General features: G+C 51.8%; 3 protein-coding genes and 1 long non-coding RNA gene across 11 annotated transcripts in view; 3 read left to right on the top strand and 1 right to left on the bottom strand.

Moving 5' to 3' along the window:
* The window catches only part of Znf385c (zinc finger protein 385C), a 28,013-nt gene extending 10,973 nt beyond the window's left edge, over window positions 1–17,040 (top strand). Inside the window, exons 2-8 of one of the 5 annotated variants that reach the window (XM_052197330.1) lie at window positions 6,920–7,068; window positions 9,993–10,103; window positions 12,005–12,177; window positions 13,949–14,268; window positions 14,669–14,865; window positions 15,114–15,224; window positions 15,678–17,040. In XM_052197330.1, coding sequence (XP_052053290.1) covers window positions 6,920–7,068; window positions 9,993–10,103; window positions 12,005–12,177; window positions 13,949–14,268; window positions 14,669–14,865; window positions 15,114–15,224; window positions 15,678–15,914 — 1,298 coding nt within the window. In that variant the 3' untranslated portion in view covers window positions 15,915–17,040. The remainder of the gene's footprint in view (window positions 1–6,919; window positions 7,069–9,992; window positions 10,104–12,004; window positions 12,178–13,948; window positions 14,269–14,668; window positions 14,866–15,113; window positions 15,225–15,677) is intronic. The other 4 variants (XM_052197333.1, XM_052197332.1, XM_052197331.1 and 1 more) reach the window with 4 other exon arrangements.
* Window positions 16,973–21,182, bottom strand: Nkiras2 (NFKB inhibitor interacting Ras like 2). Of its 4 annotated transcripts, none has more exons than XM_052197336.1 (4): window positions 21,019–21,182; window positions 19,958–20,065; window positions 19,074–19,315; window positions 16,973–18,670 (listed from the first exon to the last, which is right to left on the bottom strand). In XM_052197336.1, exons 2-4 carry the CDS (start codon window positions 20,049–20,051, stop codon window positions 18,431–18,433), a joined length of 576 nt encoding a protein of 191 aa, XP_052053296.1. In that variant the 5' UTR covers window positions 20,052–20,065; window positions 21,019–21,182; the 3' UTR covers window positions 16,973–18,430. The 4 variants fall into 4 exon arrangements, with proteins under 4 accessions (XP_052053296.1, XP_052053298.1, XP_052053299.1 ...); XM_052197338.1 differs by lacking the exon at window positions 21,019–21,182 and adding an exon at window positions 20,858–21,007; XM_052197339.1 differs by lacking the exon at window positions 21,019–21,182 and adding an exon at window positions 20,458–20,846.
* On the top strand, window positions 18,029–23,067 carry LOC127695296 (uncharacterized). The gene is made up of 3 exons (XR_007979939.1): window positions 18,029–18,124; window positions 22,124–22,228; window positions 22,949–23,067. It is a non-coding gene; the product is annotated as an uncharacterized LOC127695296 (long non-coding RNA).
* A 1,268-nt stretch (window positions 23,068–24,335) lies between these two features.
* Window positions 24,336–24,839, top strand: part of Dnajc7 (DnaJ heat shock protein family (Hsp40) member C7) — a 36,624-nt gene continuing 36,120 nt past the window's right edge. Inside the window, exon 1 of the mRNA XM_052197329.1 lies at window positions 24,336–24,428. Within this exon, the coding sequence (XP_052053289.1) occupies window positions 24,352–24,428 (77 nt within the window). The 5' untranslated portion in view covers window positions 24,336–24,351. The remainder of the gene's footprint in view (window positions 24,429–24,839) is intronic.

Here is a 24,839-nt window from a genome sequence, read left to right on the forward strand (position 1 = left end):
GGATGTAACTTGACTGGTAGAGAGCACTCACCTTGCATGTTTGCCCTGGGTTTGAGCTCCAGCATGAATAGAGCTGGATGTGGTGGGTCATGGCTGTAATCAGGAGCTAGGGGCAGGCGGATAAGAAGTTCACGGCCACCCTCTTTGTAGCACTTTGAGGCCAGCCTGGTCTACACCCTGCCCTTGGGGAATGTATGGGAGAGAGGAAAGACAGGAGGGAAGAGATGTGAAGGAACAGAACCAGAAACAGATCTGCAACATGTAAGGGGGTGGCTGGAGGGGACGGCAGGGGCAGTGATGAAAAATGGTGGGGCTTCCTGGGTAAAGACATACAGTTGCAAATACACAGAGAACTGCACCTAGAGAATTGCCTCAGACTGGAGGCCAGGTACCAGCTCAGCTGTGGGGATCGGGGTAGCAGAGGGGATGTCTGAGATGTTGTCAAGGGATGCAGGGAGCTGACCAAGGAGAGAGGGAGAGTAGGAATTCTAGACTCAGGGGAAAGTTACAGGTGATGAGGGTATGCTTGGCGTGTTCAGGGTCCTGGGTTTGATTTCCAGACAGGCAGGCAGGCAAACGGACAGACAAACACAGTAACAACTTCAGTAGCTTTATAAAATAGCCTCTTTGGGGATGGCTGGCCGGGATACATGGGAGTGCGAAGAATACAGAGATCTTTGGAGGTTGGGGAGGTTCTTGGCCAGGGCCTGACTTAAGCAGTCCAGTCCATTGAAGAGGCCAAGTCAAGGGAGCCCCACCGCTGAATAGGACTGAACAGGTCCGAGCTGGCTGTTCTCAGGTTGTAGGGGAACCTTGCAGAATCAGAAAGACTTCCTGCTATGATCGAAACAAAAGCCTGAGAGCCTGACCTGGGCTGCGGCAGGCTGGGAGGGGAGAGGTTTTGGCTGCAGAAGGACTGCTGTCCTGATTGTACACCAGCTGCCTGCGGCGTGAGAAACCTCAGGCAAATGATTTAGCCCAGTGCCTCGGTTTTCCCGCCCACTGTCAGTAATAATCTTGGTCTCCTTGGAGAATCGGTCTTAACCCAAGGCCTGGCTGGCTCAGTTTCTACTGACTGGATAAACCAGATAAATAATAGATCCTGCTGGTCCTGCTGCTGCTGGGCACAAGAGGAGAGGACAGACTTCACATCACTAGGAGGTACGGTTGGCAGGTCTGACCCATCGGGACCTAACCTTCCGATCTCAGAGACTCATCCTGGGGATGCAGAGACAACCAGCTAGTTGGACTCGCTGCAGCCCTGCCCAAAGCCTGTCCTCACTCTGTCCAGAACCTTTGCCAGGATCACATGCCAGTGTTCATGAATATGAGTCAGCACCTGTGTGTGCACATGCAGCAATAGATGTGCCAGGGAAAAGCAGACGGCTCAGCTCTGCCTTGGTGATTCAGGTGTCTGTGGGCTTTGAGGACAGCATCCTGTGAGTTAGGAATCCGGGTGTCGTAGCCCTGCATCAGCCACAAAATACTCAGGAGCCCTGAGCATCACATCTGTCTTCGGGACTCAATTTGGCTAAAAGTCACTACTGTGTTCTGAGATACTATGGCAGTCTTAGCCATCCAGTACCTTCCTTGTTCTGGAGGGAGGGAGGCCCTTGGAAGGAGGCTGGGGGTTCCTTAGCTCCTCCCAGTGTGTCTCACTGCTTGGCTCTATATTGAGTCCAGCCCATCCCTGTGGACAGCATAAGTCCCCATCCCCCACACCCCTCCCTTATCTCCTCCATGTCTAGTCTCCTACAGCAGAGCTGGAATAAACTTTCCTGGCTAAGTTGGATGGATGGTTCCCCCTTAGCTTGTCAGGCTGTCTCTCTCTTGCCTCCCCACCAGCTTTCCTAGCTATGGAGTTGCTGTGAGTAAGAGAAGTGGGGACAGGGGCAATGTGAGCATTTGGAGGGCATCTTCGGTCCTGTCCTGAGAGCAAGCATGGCGCTCCCAGGGAAGAAATCGGCTGGAGAGGCCTCCAACTCCACCAAGTGCAAGCAGACCTTCAATGAGCAATGGAAGGAGGTGTTTCCCTGTTTGGATGTTGACTATAAGCAGAAGCTGATGTTCTTCTCTCTAGAGAAGGCTCTGGTGCACAACAAGCACGCCAAAGACACAAACGCCTTCATGGTGGGCACCAACGACTTCCAGGCTTTGGTAGTCAACCAGCGCCAGCCCACTTTCCACAGGGCTCCCTGTGGCTTTGTGTGTGTGTGTGTGTGTGTGTGTATACATATATATGTGTGTGTATGTGTGTTTGTGTGTATGTATATATATATATATATATATATATATATATATACTGCGTGGCTAAAGAGGATGTGCCTGATAACTGCTGTTCAGCCCCGCTAGAGCTGCAGAGGTTCAACCTGTGTCAGATACTGATGGGCACAGAGCATGGTGACTACTACAGCCCCAGGAAGGTGAGGGACATGCAGGTGGGTGTCAGCCAGAGAGAGGTAAGGGGAGGACAAAGAACAGGGGAGACACTGAGCGACCTTGGAAAAGCCTATGTAGGCTAGGCCCTTGCGTAGTAACCAGCATACGTCAATCATATCTCCACTCTGCCAGACCTTCACCAAGTACTGCCTACGAGCCCGGCTCTGGGCCAGCCGTATTGAGTACAACAGCGAGGAAGCCAGGCCTGGCCCTTATCACTGCGTGAACACAGGCATGCGTCTCACTCCCTGGGCCAGATGTTGCAAACTGGTCTTGGGCCGTGGCTGACTTACCATTGTGTTTGATGAGTTTTTACTGTGCTTTTGAAAAACTCAAATTAGTTTCAGTTAAAAAATTCAACTGGGTGCGGTAGCACACCCTTTTAATCTCAGCCCAGAGGAGGCAGAAGCAGGAAGGGTCTCCAGGAGTTCGAGGTCAGCATGGTGTACAATCCAGCTGGGGCCACACGGTGAGACCTTGTCTCAAAACCAAAGCTGAAAACAAACAAAAATTCAGAATTAAGCTGGGTCTGGTGGACATACCCCTGGTGGCACACAGGTTTAATCCCAGCACTTGGGAGGCAGAGACAAGCGAATCTCTGAGTTCAAGGCCAGCCTGGCCTACAAAGTGAGTTCCAGGACAGCCAGGGCTGTTACACAGAGAAACAAAACAGAAAAATCAGAAACAGAGGCGCACACCTGTAATCACAGTGCTTAGGAGAATAAGGCAAGAGGATCAGAAGGTCAAGATTATCTTTAGCTACATAGCTAAAGCCTAGCCCTGGCATACATTAACAAAAAATCAGGAGTGGTAAGCCTCTGGCTTTGTGTTATCTGCTGGAAAAGGAAGTCTCTCCAATTTTAGGAACAGGCATTGTATAGTCCAGAGCCTGTATTTTCTAATTTCCCATTTTTTGAACACATTTTTTTAGGTTTATTTGTTTATTTCATGTATGTGGGTACAGTGTTGCTGTCTTAAGACACATCAGAAGAGGGCCTCAGATCTCCATTTCAGGTGGTTGTGATTCTCCATGTGGTTGCTGGGATTTGAACTCAGGACCTCTGGAAGAGCAGTCAGTGCTCTTACCTGCTGAACCATCTCTCCAGCCCCCCCCCCTTTTTTATCTCTGATCCCCTTCAAGTTCTAAATCACCCTTGTGACTGCTGGAGTTGTGTCTGCTACAGCTCTGCCTGGGTTCAACTGTGTGAGTCCTGGGGTGTGTGGCTGGAGGGGAGGAAGTCTGATTGATTCTGTAGAGACAAACAGCACATAATTGGGACCCTTAATGACCAGGAATTGCTAGTGAATATGTCTGTTGCTGAGTCCCTGAGCTGTCGGGTAAACCCCTCTGCCCCTGCCCCTGAAGGAATAAAGCGGCAGGGAATAGAGCTGAGAAAAAACTGAAGTTTGACAGGGAAAGTGACTTGCCCACGGTAGCACAGTCAGTAAGTGGCCCCAAGCTTGCTACCTGCCTCCCTCAAGCCCCTACCTAGCCTGTAGGACAAGCCTAACTCTTTCTTTTTCTCCCTGGCTGTCCCAGGTAGCCATTACCAGTGCCTTGCACACAGAGGCCAGCCAGCTCCGGAAGCCATCCCCACGTGCGGCTTGTGTTAAATGAGAGCAGGGACTGGGTAGTGTCCTAGAGTCTGGCCCTGTTTGCCTTTTCAGTGTCCCCATGTGATAGCCAGCCTGCTACTATTTTCATGGGCAGAGTGAAGCTACGGGAGTGTGAGGCTACTGATTGCCAACTCCTGAACATCCTATGGGTCTTTGGCATATCTGCACCCAAACTGGCTTGGCGCAGTTCAAGCCTCCCCAGTGACCGCCTGGAGAGTGTCAACCTGCAGCTCAGAGTCACTTGCCCACTGCTTATGAATCTGCACTGTTTCCCTGCCTGGAAAGACCCAAATCCCCATGAATGTAAGAGCAAATTAGATGCCTTGATCCGTCTGCATGGTGGCCTCAGTTCCCACATGGTCCCCAAGTTCCCTGCAGTCCTGGACTTTGCAGCTATTGATTTGACAGGTCCCCTGCCAATACCTTGGGGCTCCCTGTGGCTTGTTGTAAAAGCAGTCAGTGACTGAGGCCTGGCCTTGCTCAGTGTGCTCTTTGGGAGCCACACCCCTAGCCTTATCGGCCTTGTACCAGTTCACCGTTGTACGAAGCCTTCCCCACTGTTGCTAGACGCTTCGGTGCAGAAGCTTGCCCGGTCCTGCAGCACGAAGAGCTGGACCTAGTCTTGCTGCAGTTGGCGGTGATGGCAGTCACACAAGCTTAGTGTGACTCCATGGCTTCCGGAAGGAAGGAACGCTGCACCTACTATAGTGTGGAGCTGCTTGGGCTGAGCTGCGAGCGCCACTGAAAGGCTTTCCTGGACCCCGTGTGAAGAGGGCTACCGGACTCCTTCCCCGGACCCTCACTGGATGCGATGGCCACGTTGGAGGCTATCTTCGATCCCCGCCGTTACTTACAGGCACCTGAGGGGACTTGGCGCTCTTTGAGCCTCCGGGGCCACTGCCGGCGCGCATCCCCGGCGCGCATCCCCGGCGCGCATCCCGCATCCCGGGCTACAGGAGCTCTTTCCCCGACTTTCGCTGCGTCCTAGCTGCCCTGACCTCGGTGCTGCCCGTACAGAGCTGCTGGTCAAGGTGGGCTGCAGCCACAAGCTGCGGTCATGGGGACAAAGAGGAGGCGGTGGCGGGGCGCGCAGCGGCCAGGTGGTGAAGATCGCGGTGGATGCCTCCCGTCTCGCCCCAGCTGCATGAGTTTGATTCTGCAGTGGCCGTGGAATTCTCAGAGAGTGGGTGTGGGAGGGACCTGTGGGATGGCACTGCGCCTGAGAGTGCCACCCGCTCCCCTTGCCTTAGCTAGCTGGGAGGACCGTGGAAATTGAAGGGTGCAGACACGCAGCCTTAATCACACTACAGCCAGGCTGAACTACTACTACTGTCTTCTCCCCTACTCAGTACCAAATCAAACCACTGGTCTATGAGGACAGAGCCTGGGCAAGTAGGTTGAGGTGCTAGCTAAGATGGGGGCAGCGCTGCTGCCCATTCCATCCCCCACCTCCACCTCCTCGGCCCCCTAACCCCCAACCCCTGCGTGCAATTACCCTATCTGCCCATCTGGTCTTTCAGAGTTTTCCCTTCTCCTTCTGGATCCTTTCCCCGGGTTTCCATTAAAGACAGAAGGTTGGGCCTTAGGAGCTGGGAAGAGATGAAGGAGAAGAGATTCCTTGAGAATTTCCTTGCCTTGTACTTGGCAGTGTCTTTTTCCCTAGGAGATAGAAAACCAAACGACAGTGCTTGCGTCTGACACAGCACAGTGCTTTCTGTGCACAAACTGATAGGTCAGAGCGCACAGTGATTCCAGGGAGGGAGTGGTGCCCCCCGTCCCATGCTCCCCCTCTCATCTGCTGCCTGCCAGCTTTTCTGTATCTGACTGTGTTTATAGGCATACATCTACAGGTGCTAAATAAACCCATCTGAGGTTTCAGGGGATTAACACCCAAGAGTTGAAAGGCACTTCTTTTGGTTTTGCAGTTACAGAACCCAAGTAAGTCTCCAGTAACCTGGATTGCTTCTGTTTTTATTTTTCCTTGAAATCTGGTTTGTTGGTTTCCAGCCCTTTTCTACCTTTACTTCACACTCTTAAGGCCAGATTACAGAACCATAGTGCTGTTCCTGTGGGTCCGGAGGCCTGGCTTGGGGTCTCACCCTGGATGCTGGATAGGGTACCTCCTCTGGGAAGCAGCAGGTATCTCACCAGCCCTGGAGACCCAAACGTTCAGAATGCTGTGGGCTTCTTTCTTTTTAATTTTGTGGGACGTTTTAGATTTATTTGATATGTATGAATGCTTTGTCTGCATACATGTATGGGCACCACGTGTGTGCCTGACGCCAGTAGAGGCCAGAAGCAGACCCCGGGTCCCCTGTAACTGGAGTTACAGTTGTGAGCTGCCAGGAATCAAACCCGGGTCCTATAGAATGACCAGTGCTCTGACCACTGCGCCATCTCTCCATCCTATGCTTTGGGTTTCTTTCCGTCCTTTCCGTGAGTGGCATGGAACCAGAAGTGAGAAAGGGACCCTTAGTGAGATGGAAAAGAGTTGGCCTTTCCCTGCCCTCCCTGAGTTTGGTGCTTTGGGATCAAGCGGGACAAGTAGAGTGTCATGGTGTCACCATGGTTTTGTGTATGCCAACCCTGACTCCTCTGACCCCCTCTCTTGGCTGGACTTCCTTTGGTGTCTATTCGGGCCACTGTGCTGACCCTGTCAGTGAGCAAGGGTCACCCTTCTGTTTAGGAGACTTGAGCTGTGGACTCCCTGACGCTGCTTCCACAACGGAGTTGGGTTGGTGTGGTTATGAAGAGGCAGCCGGGAGTTCCTGTCTCGGCAGGACAACAGCCTTGTGTTCTGGCAGCAGAGGTGGGAGAGGGCCTGCTGCTCCTGTTTCAGACCTCGCCCTTCTTCCTTCTGCAGCAGGCCCGGCCTCCAGCGCCCCCAGCCCCCTGCTGGCCTCCCTGACCTTGCCCGCCCGGCCCCTGCAGCCCCAGCTGGACTTGAAGCACATGCTCGCCTTCCACCTCAATGGCGCCGCCCCGCTCAGTCTCTTCCCCAACTTCAGCACGGTATGGGCTGGGCAGGAGGGTGGGGGCCATGCGCAGGTTTTGGGGGTGGGCAAGGAAGGTGACTCGGCTGGCTGTAGGTGCTACCAGATAGGGACCCAGAACCCAGCTGTCTCCTGCCTAGAGATGGAGATGATGATGTCACCCCTGCCCCACCATCACAGCTGTGCAGAGACAGGTTTTTATGGTTGACCCATGTGTGTCTCGGTGCACTTGGGTTGGAGGTTAAAGATTATTTTATTATTGCTGTATTTAGTTGTGTGTGAGTCGGCAGTGTTCACACGTGTGGGGGCAGCTGCCTGTGCATGCGCAGTAGCCAGAGGCGGCCTCTGCGGCCTCTTCCTGAACCTGGAGCGCCTGTTCCCTCAGCAAAGCTAGAGACCAGTGTTGAGATTTAGTTTGTTGCTATGTGTTGTCAGGCTAAATGCTGACCCTGGTTGCCCTCAGGGATGAAAAAAGAATCCTCACATACACCAGGTGATGCTATGTGACCTTCCTCCTTAATTTAAAACTATTGGTTGAATAAAGATGCCGACAGACTATATCTGGGCAGAAGAGAGGTCTCAGTTCTGGTTGGAGAGGTGTTGAAGTCCGAGGAGGACCATGAGAGAGGAAGAGGAAGGTAGAGAAGGAAGAACAAGGAGGAGAGAGGAGAGGACCCAGGAGAGGGGATGAACCATGAGCACATGGCCAGGAGAAACAGCAAGTATTTGGGGAGCACCACTCGGGAGGTAGCCAGGCCAGCAGTTAGGAAAGTAGATTAGGGGTTAGCCCCCAGCAATTGACAAGCTCAATAAAACAGGCAGAGTCTGAGTCTCTATTTGAAAATGAGTCTGGGATATGCTTAAATTGGTTCTGCACAGACCAGCACAACCCAGCAATCCTCCTGCCGTCATCCCCAGGGGGCTGAGATTACAGATTTGCATAAGGGTACCTGGGTTGTTATGTGGGTGCCGGGATTCGAACTCTGGTCCTCATGATTACATGGCAAGTGCCCTTAACTGCTGAGCTACGGCTCCAGACCCTGAGTTAGATCTTTGTCTTGGAGCTTGTGTACCTACCTGGAGGTATCTATTATGTGTGTGTGTGTGTGAATCTGAGGGCTTTAAGTGTCTTTGTACCTTCTCTTATGTGCTGGGTATGGATGTATTTTAGGTGAGAGTCCATCTGTGGTTCACTCTCTGTGTGTTTGAGAGTGTCTTTCTACTTGACTGTGAATCTATGACTGCTGCTAAGCATATGTGCTTGTGTCTGTATAGTTCTCTCCTGTGCTTGGACTCAATCATGGTGTGTGTGTGGTGTGTGTGTGGTGTGTATGTGGTGTGTGTGTGTATGGTATCTGTGTGGTGTATGTGTGGTGTGTGTGTGTGGTGTGTATGGTATGTGTGTGTGGTGTATGTGTGGTGTGTGTGTATGGTGTGTATGGTATGTGTGTGTGGTGTGTGTGTGGTGTGTGTGTGGTGTGTATGGTATGTGTGTGTGGTGTGTGTATGTGGTGTGTGTGTGTGTGGTGTGTATGGTGTGTATGGTGTGTATGGTGTGTGCGTGTGTGGTGTGTGTGTATGTGGTATGTGTGTGGTGTGTGCAGTGTGTGTGTGGTGTGTGTGGTGTGTGTGGTATGTGTGTATGTGGTGTGTGTGTGGTATGTGTGTGTGGTATATGTGTGAGGTGTGTGTGTGTGGTGTGTGTATATGTGGTGTGTGTGTGTTTGTGGTGTGTGTATGTGTGGTGTATGTGGTGTGTGTGTGTTTGTGGTGTGTGTATGTGTGGTGTATGTGGTGTGTGTATGTGTGTGGTGTGGTGTGTATGGTGTGTGTGTGTGTGTGTATGTGGTGTGTATGTTTGAGCAAATGTTAGGAGTACTCCATGAGGTGTGAGGAACAGCTTCCCTTTAAAATTCTCAAAAATCAAATGAAATCCTGGATGAACTCCACTCTATCCTCAGGAGACTATGTCACATGCCTTCCCAGTAACCCGGAAAGGTCTCCCTTCCTTTTGTCCCCTCCAGGGTTGTACAGAAGAGTATGAGACATTTGGGCATAGGCCTATGAGCTTCTGCCCCTACTGTCATTTACAGATGTGTTTTCTGCCCAAAGGTTTGCTGTCTCTCAAAGGCAGGTGACAGTGTCGAGGCCTCCCTCTGAAATCCTGATGCAGGGGGCTGTCCCTTGGACACTGTCCAGCTTGTAACCTCTGCCCTCAGGGGAGTCTTCTACTGTGCTCTCCTCTCTGCCTTCCCATGGGAAGGTTTGGAAAGTTCCTTTTGACTAAACCACACAACTTCTCCTTTGAATCCAACAACTTAGGCTTCTAGCACACAGCATGGTGGCCCTGCCTGTAATGACAGCATTCTGGAGACAAGGAATTTGTATTAATGACAACCTGGGCTACACAGTGTCTTAAAGGCCAGCCTGAGCTACATGGTGAGACTCTGTTTCCAAAGAAAACAAAATAAACCTCCAAAACTTAGGCCCCTGAGAAAAGACAACAGAAGAAAGGAAGGAAAGAAGGAAAGAAGGAAGGAAGGAAGGAAGGAGAAAAAGGAAAACTCTAAAGTGGCTTGGGATATAGTGAAGTTGGAAGAGAGTTTGCCTAGCACGCACAAAGCTCTTCCTTGCTGTGGTCTGTGCTCAACCTTTGGTTCCGATAGAAAACAAAACCCCAAAACTAAGACCAGAAGGGCAGCAAGAGACACCAAGGTGATTCTTTGCCAGGCCATGGCCCTAATCATATAGGTCATCCTGTTTGTCCCCCCGTTACCTGACAGCTCAAGCCTGCCGGGAAAAGGCTGTACCAAGTCAGGGTTATCTCCTAAGACAGGGGTTTCTGGGAGGATGACCACAGTTTCTGGGAGGCTAAGCATAGTTTGAACTGCATCTTTCTTGAGCGTGTAAGAGGAACTAAGTCCTATCATTCCCCTCTCACAGATGGACCCAGTCCAGAAAGCTGTCATCAGCCACACGTTTGGGGTCCCGTCCCCTCTGAAGAAGAAGCTGTTCATCTCCTGTAACATCTGTCATCTGCGGTTCAACTCGGCGGTGAGAGGGAATCATGGGATGGGGTTTGGAGGGAGCAGGGCCTCCTTTGGGGCTGCTGTCATGGGGCTGTTGTTCTGACCGCCATCCTCTCCTGACTCCTGCTCCTTCTCATACTTCTTGCCTACCTGTAGCCCACTAGAATTCCACTCTCCTCCCCTCTGCTTCACACCTATCTTCTGGGTGTCCCAGAGGCCATGGTGTGAACTCCTGGTCTTGACTTAAGATGTTTACAGCATGTATTCACCCCAGCATCTTTTGAGGGGGGCTGGAATTTACCATAGAGATCACACGATCCTAAAACTTACAGAGACCTGCCTGCCTCCCAAGTGCTGGGATTAAAGGCATGCCCTACCATGCCCAGCTTGATGGAATTTTGTTGTAGTTGTTGAGACGGGTTCTATGTAGCTCTAGCTGGAACTCACTCTGTAGACTAGGCTGGCCTCAAACTCACAGAACTCTGCCTGTCTCTGCCTTCCTGCTGCGGGGATTAAAGGTGTGCTCCACTACACTTCATCACCTTAATGGACTCCCATGATGCATCTGTGAGAGGTACAGAGGCACAGTTACCCTCTGCACTTTTCTGAGGACACAGTCTCACAGTATTGCTGGGGCGCACAGCTGGTCAATAGCGTTTCTAGGATTTGAACCCAGCCCTGGCTGACCCTGATGGAGCCTGTCCTGGAGGGTGGGAGGGAGCAGAGGGGAGGAGCCTCATTGTGTGGTTTGGGTGAGAGGTCAGAACCACAGTGTAGTCAAAGAGCCAAAGGAAGGCTGGGGAGGCTTGTCTTTCCCACTTTGGGGAAATAGTTGAGAAACAAGTAGATTCTCCTGGCTGAACTAAAGCGGATGCTGACACCCCAGCTGTGGCATTCTCTCCAGATGTTTAAGTCACATCATTCTACAAAATGTAGACAAAGAGATTTGCTGGAAAGGACATGTCTCCCTCCATTCCTAGGCCCTTGCAAATGGCTAGGCCAATAGCAAATGCTCAAAAATTATTTTTAAAAAATGAACAATAGCCGGGCAGTGGTGACACATGCCTTTAATCCCAGCAGTTGGGAGGCAGAGGCAGGTGGATTTCTGAGTTTGAAGCCAGCCTAGTCTACAGAGTAAGTTCCAGGACAGCCAGGACTATACAGAGAAACCCTGTCTTGGAAAAAACAAAAAAAAAAAAAATAATAAAAATAAAAAAGGGATGCTTTTGGTGTTCATAAACTCAAAACATGGGTGGACTCCTTAACATTCAGGAGACCCTACTTTATAAACTAGACCCTTACAATTCATATCCCATTTAACGTGAACATCCACAGAGCTTTAAGCGGGGCACGGTGGGGCGCACCTGTGGTCCTCTTACTCGGGAGGCTGAGGCAGGAGGATCATGAGTTTAAAGCCAGTCTGGGCCACAAAGTAGTCCATTTCCAGAATATTCTGTACATATATAGGCAGACACCCAAGGACATCACTTGGTGAATGTTCCTGGGTTCAACACTTCTGGATCTGGGAACACAGAAACAAACAGGGCTGGAGAACTGGCTTAGTGGAGAGTATTTGCCCAGTAGTCACAAGGCTCTGTGTTCAACTCTAAGTTCAACACACACACACACACACACACACACACACACACTGCCTTTGAGTGAGGTGCTGCGACTTGCCTAAAAGATGCATAGCTTATAAATGGCCAAGTTTGATTCTGAAGGCAGGCTGCCTGCATTGGAGCACCTGTGTGAGAGGACTGTATACACGTAGCAATGGTGGTGACACTGACTTCACCCCTTGGTGGCCAAGCCTTGTGTCCCTTTGACCCCATGCTCCTCTGGCCTATCCCTCTGCTCAGCCTCATTCCTAGATGAGGCATGTGACCCAAGGGAAGGTGACCCCCTCCCCTCCCCTCCCTCTTCCAGAACCAGGCTGAAGCTCATTACAAGGGCCACAGACACGCCAGAAAACTCAAGGCTGTGGAAGCTGCCAAGAGCAAGCAGAGGCCTCGAAACTTGACCACAAATGGGACAGTGCTGTCGTCGGCCTCACCTCCAGCCACTGGAAGAAGCCCTGAAACCCCGCAGAGCAAAGGTCAGTCTTGGGTTCAAGTCCACACCGTGAGGCTGGCTTCTGACCGCGGCTTGAGTGACTCTGGCTCGTCAACCATCTCTCTCCCCTTTTTTTTTGGTTTTTCGAGACAGGGTTTCTCTGTGTAGCTTCAGCTGTTCTGAACTTGCTCTATCCATCAGGCTGGCCGTGAGTTTAGATTCACCTGTCTCTGCCTCCTGACAGTACTGGGATTAAAGGCGTGCACCACTACTGCCTGGCTTTTTTAAAAACTTGGGCTTTTTTTTTTTTTGCGCGTGCGTGCGTGTGTGTGTGTGTGTGTGTGTGTGTGTGTGTGTGTGTGTGTGTCTGAGATCCCCTGGGGCTGGAGTACAAGTGGTTATGGCACTGGGGGTTGCACGCCATCGGCTGTGAGAACAGTACATGCTCGTGACTGCTGAGCCATCTCTGTAGCCTTTCACCATCCTTCTTGCTTAAAAGGCGATCCCGTAGATACAGACGTCAGCAGACACCTACTGTGCCTCCTTCCTCGGGCTCACTCGAGGACCAGGCAACATGCTGCCCGCACACCTAGCCTGGGCTATGATCCAGCTACTCCCAGTGTTGGTTCCCGAAGCCTGGCAGAACAAAGTAGGTTGCCGGAACAATAGAAATGTATTTTCTCCACAATTGAGAAGTCAGAGGTCTGCATTCAGATGTGGGTAGCCGGGCGGTGGTGGTGCACGCCTGTAATCCCAGCACTCTGGGAGGCAGAGGAAGGCGGATTTCTGAGTTCGAGGCCAGCCTGGTCTACAGAGTGAGTTCCAGGACAGCCAGAGCTGTGCAGAGAAACCCTGTCTCAAAACAACAACAACAAAAAAAAACCAAACAAACAGATGTGGGTAGGTTTGTTTTTTTCCCTGGGGGCTGGAGGGAGAAGCCTGTGTCTCAGCTCATGGGTACCACTGTCCCCCACACTCCTTATAGACTGAGGAAGGAGAATTCAGAGTTTCAGGTCAGTCTGGACTACACATCAATTTTAAGGCTAGCCTTGGTTCTATAAGACCCTGGCTCAGAAAACAAAAGACAGGGGGCTGGGGGCATAACTCAGTGGGTACAGTACTTGCATACCACTTGGAAACTGGGAATGGTTGCACAGACCTATAATCACAGCACTTGGGAGGTGGAGGCAGGAAGACTAGAAGTTCAAGGGTATTCTCAGCTATATAGTGAGTTCGTGGCCAGCCTGGCATACATAAGACCCACAAAATAACCACACTCCCCCTAAAACCTCCACTAACACCCATCATGTCTGAGTTTACACGTGGTCATTTTCACTTCCCGTACTGTGCTCTCTGCTGCGTGAATAGAGCACCGTTCGCCTGGGTGATGGACCTCTCTAATTTCCAGTTTAATGCTATTATAATAGTCTGTAAACATTCTAGCACCTCTTTCTGGTGATTTCTACTTACTCAATACTGAAGACTTAGAATGTCAGGCTGAAAGTGTGACCTACTCTGTCTGATTTTATGATTTTTTTTCCTGGTTTTTTTCGAGACAGGGTTTCTCTGTGTAGCCCTGGCTGTCCTGGAACTCACTGTGTAGATCAGGTTGGCCTCAAACTCTGAAATCCTCTTACCTCTGCCTCCCAAGTGCTGGGATTAAAGGCGTGCGCCACCACTGCTCAGCGATTTTATGACTTTTATACAGGGAAACTTAAGTTGGTGGCAGGATGAACCCAGAATTTAGAACTAGCTGTCCTTTACCAGGAAGCCTTTCAGCCCCCCATTCTCTCACCATGTCAGTGCTGTGCCTCAGAGGTGCAAACCTCCCCATATGTCCCTTGTCCCTGCAGATTCTGCATCCCCTTCGCTTCAGCTACCACCGACCCTGGACCCATCACCCGGAGACCCCGCCCACTCAGAACTTTCCGATGCCGCTGCCTCCTCTTCCTCCTCTTCTTCTTCTTGCCCACCCTGCTCCCCGGATCCTAGCAGGGAAGCCCCAGGGCCTGAGCCAGCAGAAGTGGCCGTGGGAAGTGGAGGGAATGGGGAAGGCAGGGGTGAGAAGGGACGCCTCTACTGTTCTACCTGTAAAGTGACGGTGAACTCTGCCTCTCAGCTCCAGGCTCACAACACAGGTCAGTGCTTCCTGGGTGCGCGCCAGTGTCATTCACGTCACTGTCACCTACCCACTGTTACTACAAAGACATTTCTGGGTCCTCCTCTTCATCTCAAGGGAGGGCCATTGGGAAGAGAAGTCGTCTGCAGCAACCAGAACTGAGGGTCACTAAGGGACTGGAGTACCCTCCTCCATACTCCTTAGATTAAAAGGAAGGGACTTTTTGTCCTGTCTATTTTAAAAGGCTGTCTTCCTTAAGGGATGCCGACAGGAAGCCATAGACAGCCAGAGATGGAGGAAAGAGAGAAGCCTGTGGCTGGAGGGCCGCATGTGTGAAGGGGCAGCCGAGCTAACTTAGTGTGGTGCTGCGGCTTCCCTTCCGTACCGAGAGACTGAGAGACTGTCGTCTTTTCTTCCAGGAGCTAAGCACAGATGGATGGTGGAAGGTCATCAAGGTGCTCCCCGAAGGGGCCGGGGCCGTCCTGTGTCCCGAGGAGGGACTGGACACAAGACAAAAAGAGTGATGGGAAATCGTGGGGGCCGGCAGGGCCCCAGCCCTCCTTTCCATTGTGCCCTCTGTCAGCTCCACGTCAATTCAGAGACCCAGCTCAAGCAGGTACGAGAAGGGAGGCCAGGAAAAGGTGGGTATCGGAGCAAGGGAGGAAGGACTGATGCTCACTGAGGCACAGATGTGGCAAGGTTGCCCAGAACTGCCCCACTCTGAGAGCCCCTTGTATGTATTGAGCGTGAGAACTGTGGGTAAGAAGAAGTCTGAGATAGTCTGGGCAAAAGAATGGTTTGGGTTCTGTGGGCTTCCTCATCTCATTCCCTGTCTGTCTGTCTGTCTGTCTGTCTGCCTGCCAGCACATGAACAGCCGGAGGCACAAAGACCGGCTGGCTGGGAAGCCCCCCAAGCCCTCCAGCCAGCACAGCAAGCTACAGAAGCACACAGCACTGGCTGTGAGTGTTCTCAAGGTACCTGTCTCTAGGGGACCACTATCTGCACGGGAGAGGAGGAGGAGGAAGGGCCAGCTGAAAGGCTTGGGGTGCGGCAGGAGGGAGGCTGCTGGCCCTGCAGCTGCCCGAGCAGGGAGAGGGTTAGGGGTCAGGTTGGGCTATACCCAGAGGAATTTCCTGCAGGTGGGCTGGGCCTAAGGGCAAAAGCCAAGGGTGGGTGTGCTTATCCTAGAGACTGTCTCTTCCCACCCCTCACAGTGCTGCTTGTCCCCAGGCTGTCCATCTGCTGGGCAGGAAGACAGCTGGCACAGCAAGGTCCCTGGCATGGCTGTTTGGGGGCGGGAGGGGAGGAGGTCAGATTTAGAACTCCAAAAGGCACGTCCCCAGGCAAAAAAGCTCCTGGATGTGTCCCAGGGAGGGGGCGTGCTTCTCTGGTATCAGAGACCCTGTCCATTTCTGTTTTTATTGTAGTCTAAATTGGCCTTGCAGAAGCAACTCACCAAGACGCTGGCAGCCCGCTTCCTGCCTGGTGCACTGCCCACCACAGCTGCTGCCATCTGTGCCCTGCCAGGGCCCCTGACCCTCCGTCCTGCCGCAACAGCAGCTGCTACCCTCTTCCCAGCTCCCGTCCTGGGCCCCGCTCTGTTTCGTTCTCCAGCAGGGGCTGTCCGCCCTGCTACAGGACCCATCCTCTTTGCTCCCTATTAGCAGACTCGGAATGGCCACATCCTATCTCTTCCAGCCAGACACTCGTCTCCACATCCCATAGAGACCCGCCTTTTGCAGTTTCCGGGTTCCCACGCAACCTGGGTAGCTGCTCTTCACTCAGACTGGGGTTTCCCAGTCCCCTGGCTCTGAGGACCACCACTTCCCTCCTTTCCTGGGCCAGCCCTAGGCTGCCCTGCATCTATGACTCAACAAATCCCAAAGATCTATGCAAAAACCACAGTCCCAGTCTCATGGTGCTCTCGTACCCTGACCCCCAACCAGAGACGTACACAGAGCTGACAGCATCTTAGCTCCCAAGAGCCAGGCTCTCCTGCCATGTTCTGGAGCTGTCTGGACAATCACTAGAGAGAGGGATCTCAAACTGAAGTAGGCTGGAACCTATGACATATTTACCATGGGGTAGCCAGATATGGTGGTGCATTCCTGCAATCCTAGGACCTGGATTAGGAGTTCAAAGTCAGTTTGGGCCATATAGCTAGACACTGTCTCAAACAACAAAACAACCACAAGTTGACTACAGGGTACGTATGGCAGAGGGCCATAGAGATAAGAGACCCCCAAAGTTCCTCAAAAATGTACTGTGAAAGTGAGGCAGAGTGGAAATGAAGCTCTGTCCACTGTGGGGTGGGGCTCGAAGGTAAGAGTGGCATTTAGGCTGGGCCTGACTGTAGAACTGGCTGGTCTGGAACTATGTACACAGGCTGGCAAATTCAAGAAATCCACCTGCCTCTGCCTCTTGAGTAATGGAACTGAAGGCATGCACCACCCCGCCTGGCCCGGCTTTAATGATGTGACCTGTCTTACCACAGCTGTTCTTAGCCTTTCAGTGGTTTCTTTTGAACCCCAACTCTAAGGGGGCTCTCTGGGTCTCCCTCAGCTTAGGGACTCTCCACTCCACACTGGGGTCTGGCCATCCCAAGTGTGGCGTTTCTAGCTGGTACACAGTCCAGTATACCCTCCAGATCAACTTTTCATGTCTGTCAAAGCCAGTGCCATTCCCCCCATTCAACATGGGATTTTGCCAGTATCTGCCTAGGTTCTTTTTTTTTTTGAAAGATATTTCCAATGGGACAAGAAAAGGGGTAGGGGACGGGAAACTTTTTGATAACAGCAGTTGTGGTTTTATTGTGTCACACACCAATAAATGAACTTCAAGCTTGAGCCTGTAGGTGCCCTGACTCTCCTTGCCCAGGCCTGGGCACCAGTCCCTTCTCGCCTGTTCTGAGGAGCAGGAGTGGGTACTGGAGGTGGCCTGGCTGTAGTGTTTAATCATGTGAGGTGTGCACATCAGGAGCACGAAGTGGGCACCGGAAGTTGTGGGTTATGAGCTCACTTGATAGCACAAGGCTCTGACGGAAGGCCTGTCAGCTCCTAGGAAGCTGCTACTGGTTTGCCTGGGTCTGTTCAGGCATCTGAGGTAAAAAGGGCTAGAGGCGTGTCTTATCCCACCTTCACCAGGGCAGCAGGCGTATAAATACAGAGAGAGTATAAATATAAGTCCAGCTACTAGCCAAAAAAAAAATAATAATAATAATAATAACCGACCAGGAGGGATGGATACTAGCCCTGTGAGCGGCCAGACTGTGCCACTGAGCAGAGTGCACTCCTGCCCCCTGGTGGTTAGGAGAGGCTGCCCAGCCTCCAGGGCTGGTTGTGGTAGCACCTTGAAGAGGGTGGGACAGGGGCATACTGGAGGCCCAAGCCTCCAGCTTTAGGAAAATCACAGAGCTACCGGTGGCTCTAGGTGGTCATCGTGAGAAGACTGATGCTAGGAGAACAACCTTGCTAAGCCACAGGGCAAGTGGCAGCCCAGTCATCATTCTATTACCTCGGCCAATAAGACCTCTGCTCCTGGAACAGGAAGAGGAAGTCAAACAACTAAGAGCCGGGGTAGAGGTCAAACAGAAAATGCCACTCCCAGGAGCCTGGCTTTACCCAGCCATGGACAGTCCATGGGAACGATCAGGGTGAAGGATGAGGAACCAACCCTAAGGCAGCACACACAAATGGACGCTCACAGTACCGGGTTACTCTTGCCCTGGGGCTGGTACTGTGCATAGGTTACTGGCAGGAAATTCAGAGAGCCGGGATTCCCGATAGGAGCCAGATCCTGGACTGGGCACTTTGGCATGACAGCCCTGCTTCCTGTGCCAGGCAGATGGAAGGGACACTAACCCATACGTGTCCAGGTAACAACAGCAAAGAGAATATGACCAGCTGGGGGTGGGGTGGGGTGGGGTGGGGTGGGGTGGGGTGGGGTGGGGTGGGGTGGAGCTGTCACGGAAGGTCACGGGGAGGGCCAGCGGTCACGTTCACTTGCACTTCTTAGAGTTAAGAGAGGACAAAAGTGGCCCTGGCCTGGGCCAGCCCAGCTCCCTGGCCTCGTGGTCGCTCCCCTGCTGACTGGGAAGGACAGCTTGCTTATGCACCCTGCGCTCTCCCCCGCCGCCCCTGCTGGAAAGGGGCTGGAATGGTGAAGCGAGAAGGGCGGCTACTCAGCCATCCAAGGAGCCGCTGCCCTTGTTCTTGCGGCTGAGGGGGAAGGCAGACTTGCTCTGGGGCTGGGTCATCTTGCTGGCCAGGTAGATGAAAGGCTCCAGGAGGGAGCGGCGGTCAGCCACCGACACCTCCCACAGCCTCACCTTCTCGGACTTGGCCCAGTGCTGGGCCACGTCAGGGTCTACACGACGCTGCTCCTGCAGGTCACACTTGTTGCCGAGGACCACGATGGTGACCTGGAGAGGACAGAAGAGAACAAAGGCTGTAGGCATGCAGTGGCTCAGGATCAGGAGGCGCTATCAGCTGTTTCTGGCCAGCAACTGGGGAGGATGCAGTTCCCAGAGGAATTCGGGAGGACTAGCAGGAGCACAGAACCACAGAGAAGAAAACCTAGGCCGAGCTTCATGTGTTAGGAGGGAGCCTATTGAACCAAGGAGAAGACTCTGGTTGAACTTTCCTATCATATGACTGGCTACCTCTGGTGTGGGTTGAAGATCCTCTCCAATGACCTTCCGGCCTTAGCTCCTAAGCTACCTCTTGGCAAATGAGCACAACGGGAATCACGCCAGCATCCCAAAGCCTACTAAGGACCCATGTTCTCCTGCCACTGGGCTGCCAGCAGAAGTCCAGGCCACACACCTCCTTCTTGTCCTTCGACTTGTCGATCTCCTTCTTGAGCAGCTCGACTCGCTGGAATGATTCCCGGCTGTCTGTGCTGTAGACCAGGACGTAGCCATCAGTGCAGGAGAAGCAGTGCTTGGGCAACTCGGCCCCATCCCGGAGACCCCGCGTATCATAGAAGCGCACCTGCTCCCGCACCCCTCGGTCTGTCTCGATGGAGCCGACATAGATGTCCTCCTGGGTCTCCATCATCTCAGAACCTGGGTTAAAAGGAGACTTGAGCATGAGTCAAGAGAGACGGGAACCGTGAGCGAGACCAGACACAAGGAGTGTGGGGGCTCGGGAGAAACTTGAGAGTGAGACAGGAATGGCGTGGGGAACGAGTGTCGTGTCTTTATCACACTAAGCAAAAGGACAACACAGAACTGCGTGTGGGAATACACACCTTGAATTGAAGCTCTTAGAGGCAGGGAGGCAGGAGCAGAGGCTGGTTGATCTCTGTGAATTCATGGCCTGCCTGGCCTGTACATTGAGGCCCTCTCACAGGCAATAACAACAACAAGGTGGATATTGATAGAAGCAGACACCCTACATCCACCTCTGGCCAAGTGCTATGGGAATGGGGTTCTTCCTATCTTGGCCTTGGGTTTCTTCTAGATTTGTTCAATGTCATAGAACTTGGGGGTACAATGTATTATTTTCACCCTCCATTGCTGGGGTTCAAAACCAAGGCCTAGTACATGTTAGACCAGTGCTCTGGCAGTCAGCCATGCCTCTAGCCCTAACTGGAAGGGTGTGAAAGCAACTGATGATTCCCTTTTAGCTTTTGGGTTCAGGGCGTGACCAAACCCTACTGCTCCATTCAAGGTCTTCCACCAGTCTGCTGGACTGGCAACACTCACCCACAACATGGTTCCCGTACAGAAGCTGCTCAAGAATCGAAGTCTTGCCCACAGATGCCTGGCCACACACGACCACCTTGCAGCTTTTCCCCATGCTTAGCTTTCAACCTAAAAGGACAGAAGCCAGGTGCTGAGGGGAGACAGAATCCAAACAGCAGTTCGGGAAGCATCCGGGGTTTAGCACCACCCTGATGTGTTTACAGAACTACTGAGCAGTGAGCTGTAATAACCTTATCCCAGGAGTGGCCAGTATTTGGCACACAGCAGGTGCAGGGTTAATGGCACCATAAAGGGAGGGGCCTAGATGGGGGGGGGGGATATAAAAAAAAAAAGCTGGCCAGATTCGTTCCTGTGCACAAGATGTATAGGGCACCAAGTACTGAAGGAAGTCCCACAAATACTCTTGCTCTTTTTATTTTTGGGGTGTTTTGTTTTGAAACAGGGTCTCATGTACCCCAAGCTGGCTTCCAGCTGATGGAATAATTGAGGTATTTACACACCAGGCTGTTTTCTCCCTTTAACCATGACTCCCGTGAAGAAAGCAGGAATTTAAGACTCTTGTCATCTTCTCCTCAGGGAGAGCATGCAAATACAAAGAATAACTTGCTTTCTTGAATGACAATAAATTCCATTTAATCATTCCCAGTTGAATCCACGGGCAAAATAAAGATCTGACAAGAAACGGAATAAAGAATAAAGTGCTTCCGAAAGATGGATTTTACATCCCTTGGACTGACAGGCACAGAGAATGCTCAGATTTATAAACTCTCTAGTCTCCAGAGAGAGGTCCTCCTAAAGGGAAACTTCCAGACACAGGCACCTGGGGAGCGCCAGGAATCTCCCCTTCCTCCTTCCCCCAGAAAGCAGAGGTCAGCCTCCAAAGGGGTCCCAAGTAGAAACCTCTCCAGGAGAGTTTCTTCTCACTGATCTCCACGGCGTGGTCTGAGCGTTTTAGTAAGCGACAGAGAGGCTGCCGCCACACAGTACCCCTGAAGGGCAGCCCTCAGAATCTCAGAGGCAGAGACCGAGGCCGCTCTGAGCCCCGCCTTCCGGCTCCATACCTCCGGGTCTCCGCAGCACTCCCGCGGAGGTGCCCCCCAGAGTGGGCCGGACCATGGGAGGGGCAGCTAGACTGTAAAGACGGCCCTCTTCCTCCGGGTGGAAGAACTTGCCCTGAGGTCCCGCCCCGCAACGTCCAGCCTTCAAGACAACTTCCAGCGACGCAAAGTGAGCGCTGATCGCACAGCGCCCCCAGAGGCCGGCGGGGAAATGCCCACCAGAATTTGTGTCTGGGTACAAAGGGGATTCTCTCTCTAAAAGAGAGTATGCTTCGTTAATTCTATCATCTATTCCACAAGTTTTTTCTTTTCTTGGCGGTGCTATGCTATGAATAGGACCCAGGGTCGTGCACATACTAAGCAAATGCTCTTTGAATCTCTATTTGTTTTTCTCTTTTCATTTTTCAAGACAGGATTTCACTGTGTAGCTTTGGCTGTCCTTGAAATCACTCTGAGAACCATGATGATCTCAGACTCAGAGATCCACCTGCCTCTGCCTCCTGAGTGCTGAGATTAAAGGCGCATGCCACCACACTCGACTAAATGTGGACTTTTTTTTGAACTTGGAATGGAGGCTCACATTTGAATCCCAGCACTTGGAGGATGAAGTAGGGAGATTTTCTGAAGACAACATAATCTACACAGAGACCCTGTTTCAGAAACAAACAAACAAACAAACAAATCAAACACCTCAGGACCTACTTTGTCTTGTTTGAACCTTATGTAGGGCCTTTTACAAAGGAAAAGCTATGAGTTAGAGTGATTGGCAATAAATTCACTGTCTAGGATAATTAGACATCCAAACTAACAATCACAACAAACCATAATGAATGTTGTTATTGAAATGGGGTGCTATGGGCACAGCAGAGGGGCATTTTACTTAGAGGTAACAGATACCAAAGAGAAGGGTGGAAAGGGGCGTGTCTGTGTTCAGGGTGGAAGGGCTGAAGAGGACAGAGATATCTGAAGCAGAGGAAATACAAGAACCATGACATGTCTTGTATCAGTCTGGGTTCTCTAGAGTCACAGAACTTATGGAATGTCTCTATAAATTAAGGGGGTTTATTGTAATGACTTACAGTTGGTATTCTAACTAATCCAACAACAGGCTGACTGGGAAATCCAAGAATCTAATAGTTGCTCAGTCCCTCAAGGCTAGTTGTTCCCGCTGGAATCCTGAAGTGGTGGGAATCCACAACAGGTGTGCTGGCAGGTAAGTGTAAGCAAGGAAAGAGCTAATCTCCCTTCTTCCAAGGTCCTTATTAAGGCCTCTCACAGGTGTGGCCTAGATTAAAGGTGAGTGCCACCCAGCTGAATCTGGAACTTGCTTTGTCCCAGGCTGACCTTGAATTTAGAGATCTGCTTGTACTACCTTAGCGTGGGCTTAAGCTTTTCCTGGTCCCTAAGCCTCAAGATCTCCATGCAAATATCCATGTCAGAAACCTGTGTTCCAACCTCAAGACCCGGATCACAGGTGTGCCCTCCATTTCTGGATTGTAGTTCATTCCAGATGTAGTCAGGTTGACAGGCAGGGATAGCTATAACATAGAGGAAATACAAGATTCATGACAGTTCTGAAGCCACAAATCCCTAGGGGCTCAGTATGGATTGCAAAGACTAGCCAAATAATGAAGATGTGTGGGAGGCTGGGACCAAACACCCCAATAGCAAGCTATTGGCAAGTTTATTGCAGGGAAATGACATGCTCTTTTGTAAGGAAGATCATTCTCTTGGAAGAGTTAAGACTTGACAAAGATGAAACTGAGGATCGGTTAGGGGACTATTAGCAGTCTCTGAGTTTATTTATTTGCTTTTAATGTCAAGACTTTGGGATGAGATGATTTGGGGATGTGTGGCATGAGGACAAAAGGCATTTGACAAGGTTTGCAATTCTGAGGACTGTATGATTTACCCCACGTTTCATGTTTTCTAGAACATTCAGTTGAACAGATGAACAGAAGGAATCCAACATAAGGAATTCAGCAAGGAATAAAAATTTGCTCTTTTTTTTCTGTTGTTGAGAAATGGGTGAAAACAAATTCAATCGATTTACTAATTAAGGCAGTGGTTCTCAACTTATGGGTGATGACCTTTTTGGCAAACCTATCTCCAAAAATATTTACATTATGATTCGCAACAGTAGAAAATTTACAGTTATGAAGTAGCAACAAAAAATAATTTTATGGCTGGGGATTACCATGACATGAGGAACCGTATTAAAGGGTCACAGCATTTCAATCCACTGAGGTCCAGCTATCAATCTCTAACCAGTGGCCCCTATCGTTTACGCTCCTAAAGTTACGGACTTTGACACACAGCTTTCCTTTAGGGAAGGGGCATAGACCCTGTTTGCTTTCCATTGTCTTATTTTTGTTCCTTTTGGCTTTAAATTACAATCTCAAGGTCGTCTCCTCCGCACATTTAACCCCAGAAGGCCTCAATTTAATACAACTAAACACTGTTGTGTGTGGTAGTGGTACTACAAAGGTAATTAAGCTGTCTTCCCAGTCCAGACAACAATTGGCCAGACAAGCGTGCTGGGTAGAGTTTATGAGCAGTAGGAGGACAGGGGACATTAAGGAAAAGGGACCTCACCCCATGAGCTGCCTTATAAACTCCGGGGCAGGGGCAGGGGCTGGGGCGCCATGTCATCCTTTCTAGGCTTAACGCTGAGATGGCACTCCCAAGCGGCTGACATGAAAGCAGCCTCATAAAAGGGTCCGCGTCATTGGGGTGATGAACCAGTTGGTGCTCAGAGATCCGTGGAGGATGAAAGGCGCAGGGTGAAGACGCCCTGCGTTCCCCTGGCTTGGTGGGGCAGGGCTTCCAGGAACTGATGAAAGCTGGGGACTGGGCTCAAAGTGGCTCTTCATGCCTTTCCTGGGAGGAAGCTGTGGACACACTGCAAAATCGGGAAGGTAGTCTTGGGGGGCTTTTTATCCTCAAGTGCCTTTGGGGACCGGGTCTCCACCCACCCGGGACTCACAAGCCATACCCGAGACTCTAGGATTGCTAGTTGTTATGGCAACCGGGCAGTAGGGCTACTGAGGCAAGCTTAGGTCTAGAGAGGCAACATCCTTCTGTACCCTCCTCTTACCCACGGGTAAAGTGGCGCCCCCTACGCACAGGAACCGTCCCTGGGCTCCCGCCCCAGCGCGGAGACCACCGTGGACCTCCAGGGATGGGAGGCCGCTCTGGCCCCAAGCGGAGCCTCTCGTTGGTAGAAGAGCTCGAGGGAGTCCCTCTGGGCGCGCTGCAGCCGAGCGGCTCGATGCTCCAACCGGAAGTGCTCTTCACCGCCTGCCTCCCACCCGGCTCTCTGGTCCCGGCGGTAAGATGGCGGCTACCGCGGAGTGCGATGTGGTAATGGCGGCGACCGAGCCTGAACTGCAGGAGGACGAAGAAGCAAAGAGGTAACCAGGTGGTAGAGTCATGGAGGAGACGAGCTTGCAGCTCGTGGCTTGGGGAAGGTCGGCACGCCACCGAGGCAGCCCCCAAATGTTGAGACGATGCCTCTCCTGCAGGCACCCCCCCATCTGAGCTGGAGTCCACATAGACCCTCCTGAAGAGGCACCCTTAGGGGGTCTGTTACCCCCTTCTGCTTCTGCCTAGTAGGGAGCTTGAGGCATGGTCTTGTTCTGCCGTGGGGAGGAAGATCGTTCTAATCGTAGAGGCCGGGTCTCCGAGGCGGGGTGGGGGTAGGAATCTCAGAGGTCGGCTGCAGAGTGGGGGAGGCGTCGCGGCGTCAATGACGACTTCCTTAACATAGCCCCGACCGACCTCCGCCCGCTCTGGCTAACTTGTGTGCATTGTTGTCTGTCCTT

This window comes from Apodemus sylvaticus, chromosome 10 (genome assembly GCF_947179515.1).
Source record: "Apodemus sylvaticus chromosome 10, mApoSyl1.1, whole genome shotgun sequence".
NCBI classification, from domain to species: Eukaryota; Metazoa; Chordata; class Mammalia; order Rodentia; family Muridae; genus Apodemus; species Apodemus sylvaticus.

What these genes read in the sequence shown, in the direction of transcription:
- Nkiras2 (XM_052197336.1), bottom strand. Translation starts at nt 20,051, where the DNA reads ATGGGGAAAAGCTGCAAGGTGGTCGTGTGTGGCCAGGCATCTGTGGGC. An exon ending in GTACGGGAACCATGTTGTGG is followed by an intron (nt 19,316 to 19,957) that starts GTGAGTGTTGCC and finishes CTTTTAACCCAG; the next exon opens with GTTCTGAGATGATGGAGACC. An exon ending in AGTCGAAGGACAAGAAGGAG is followed by an intron (nt 18,671 to 19,073) that starts GTGTGTGGCCTG and finishes TGTCCTCTCCAG; the next exon opens with GTCACCATCGTGGTCCTCGG.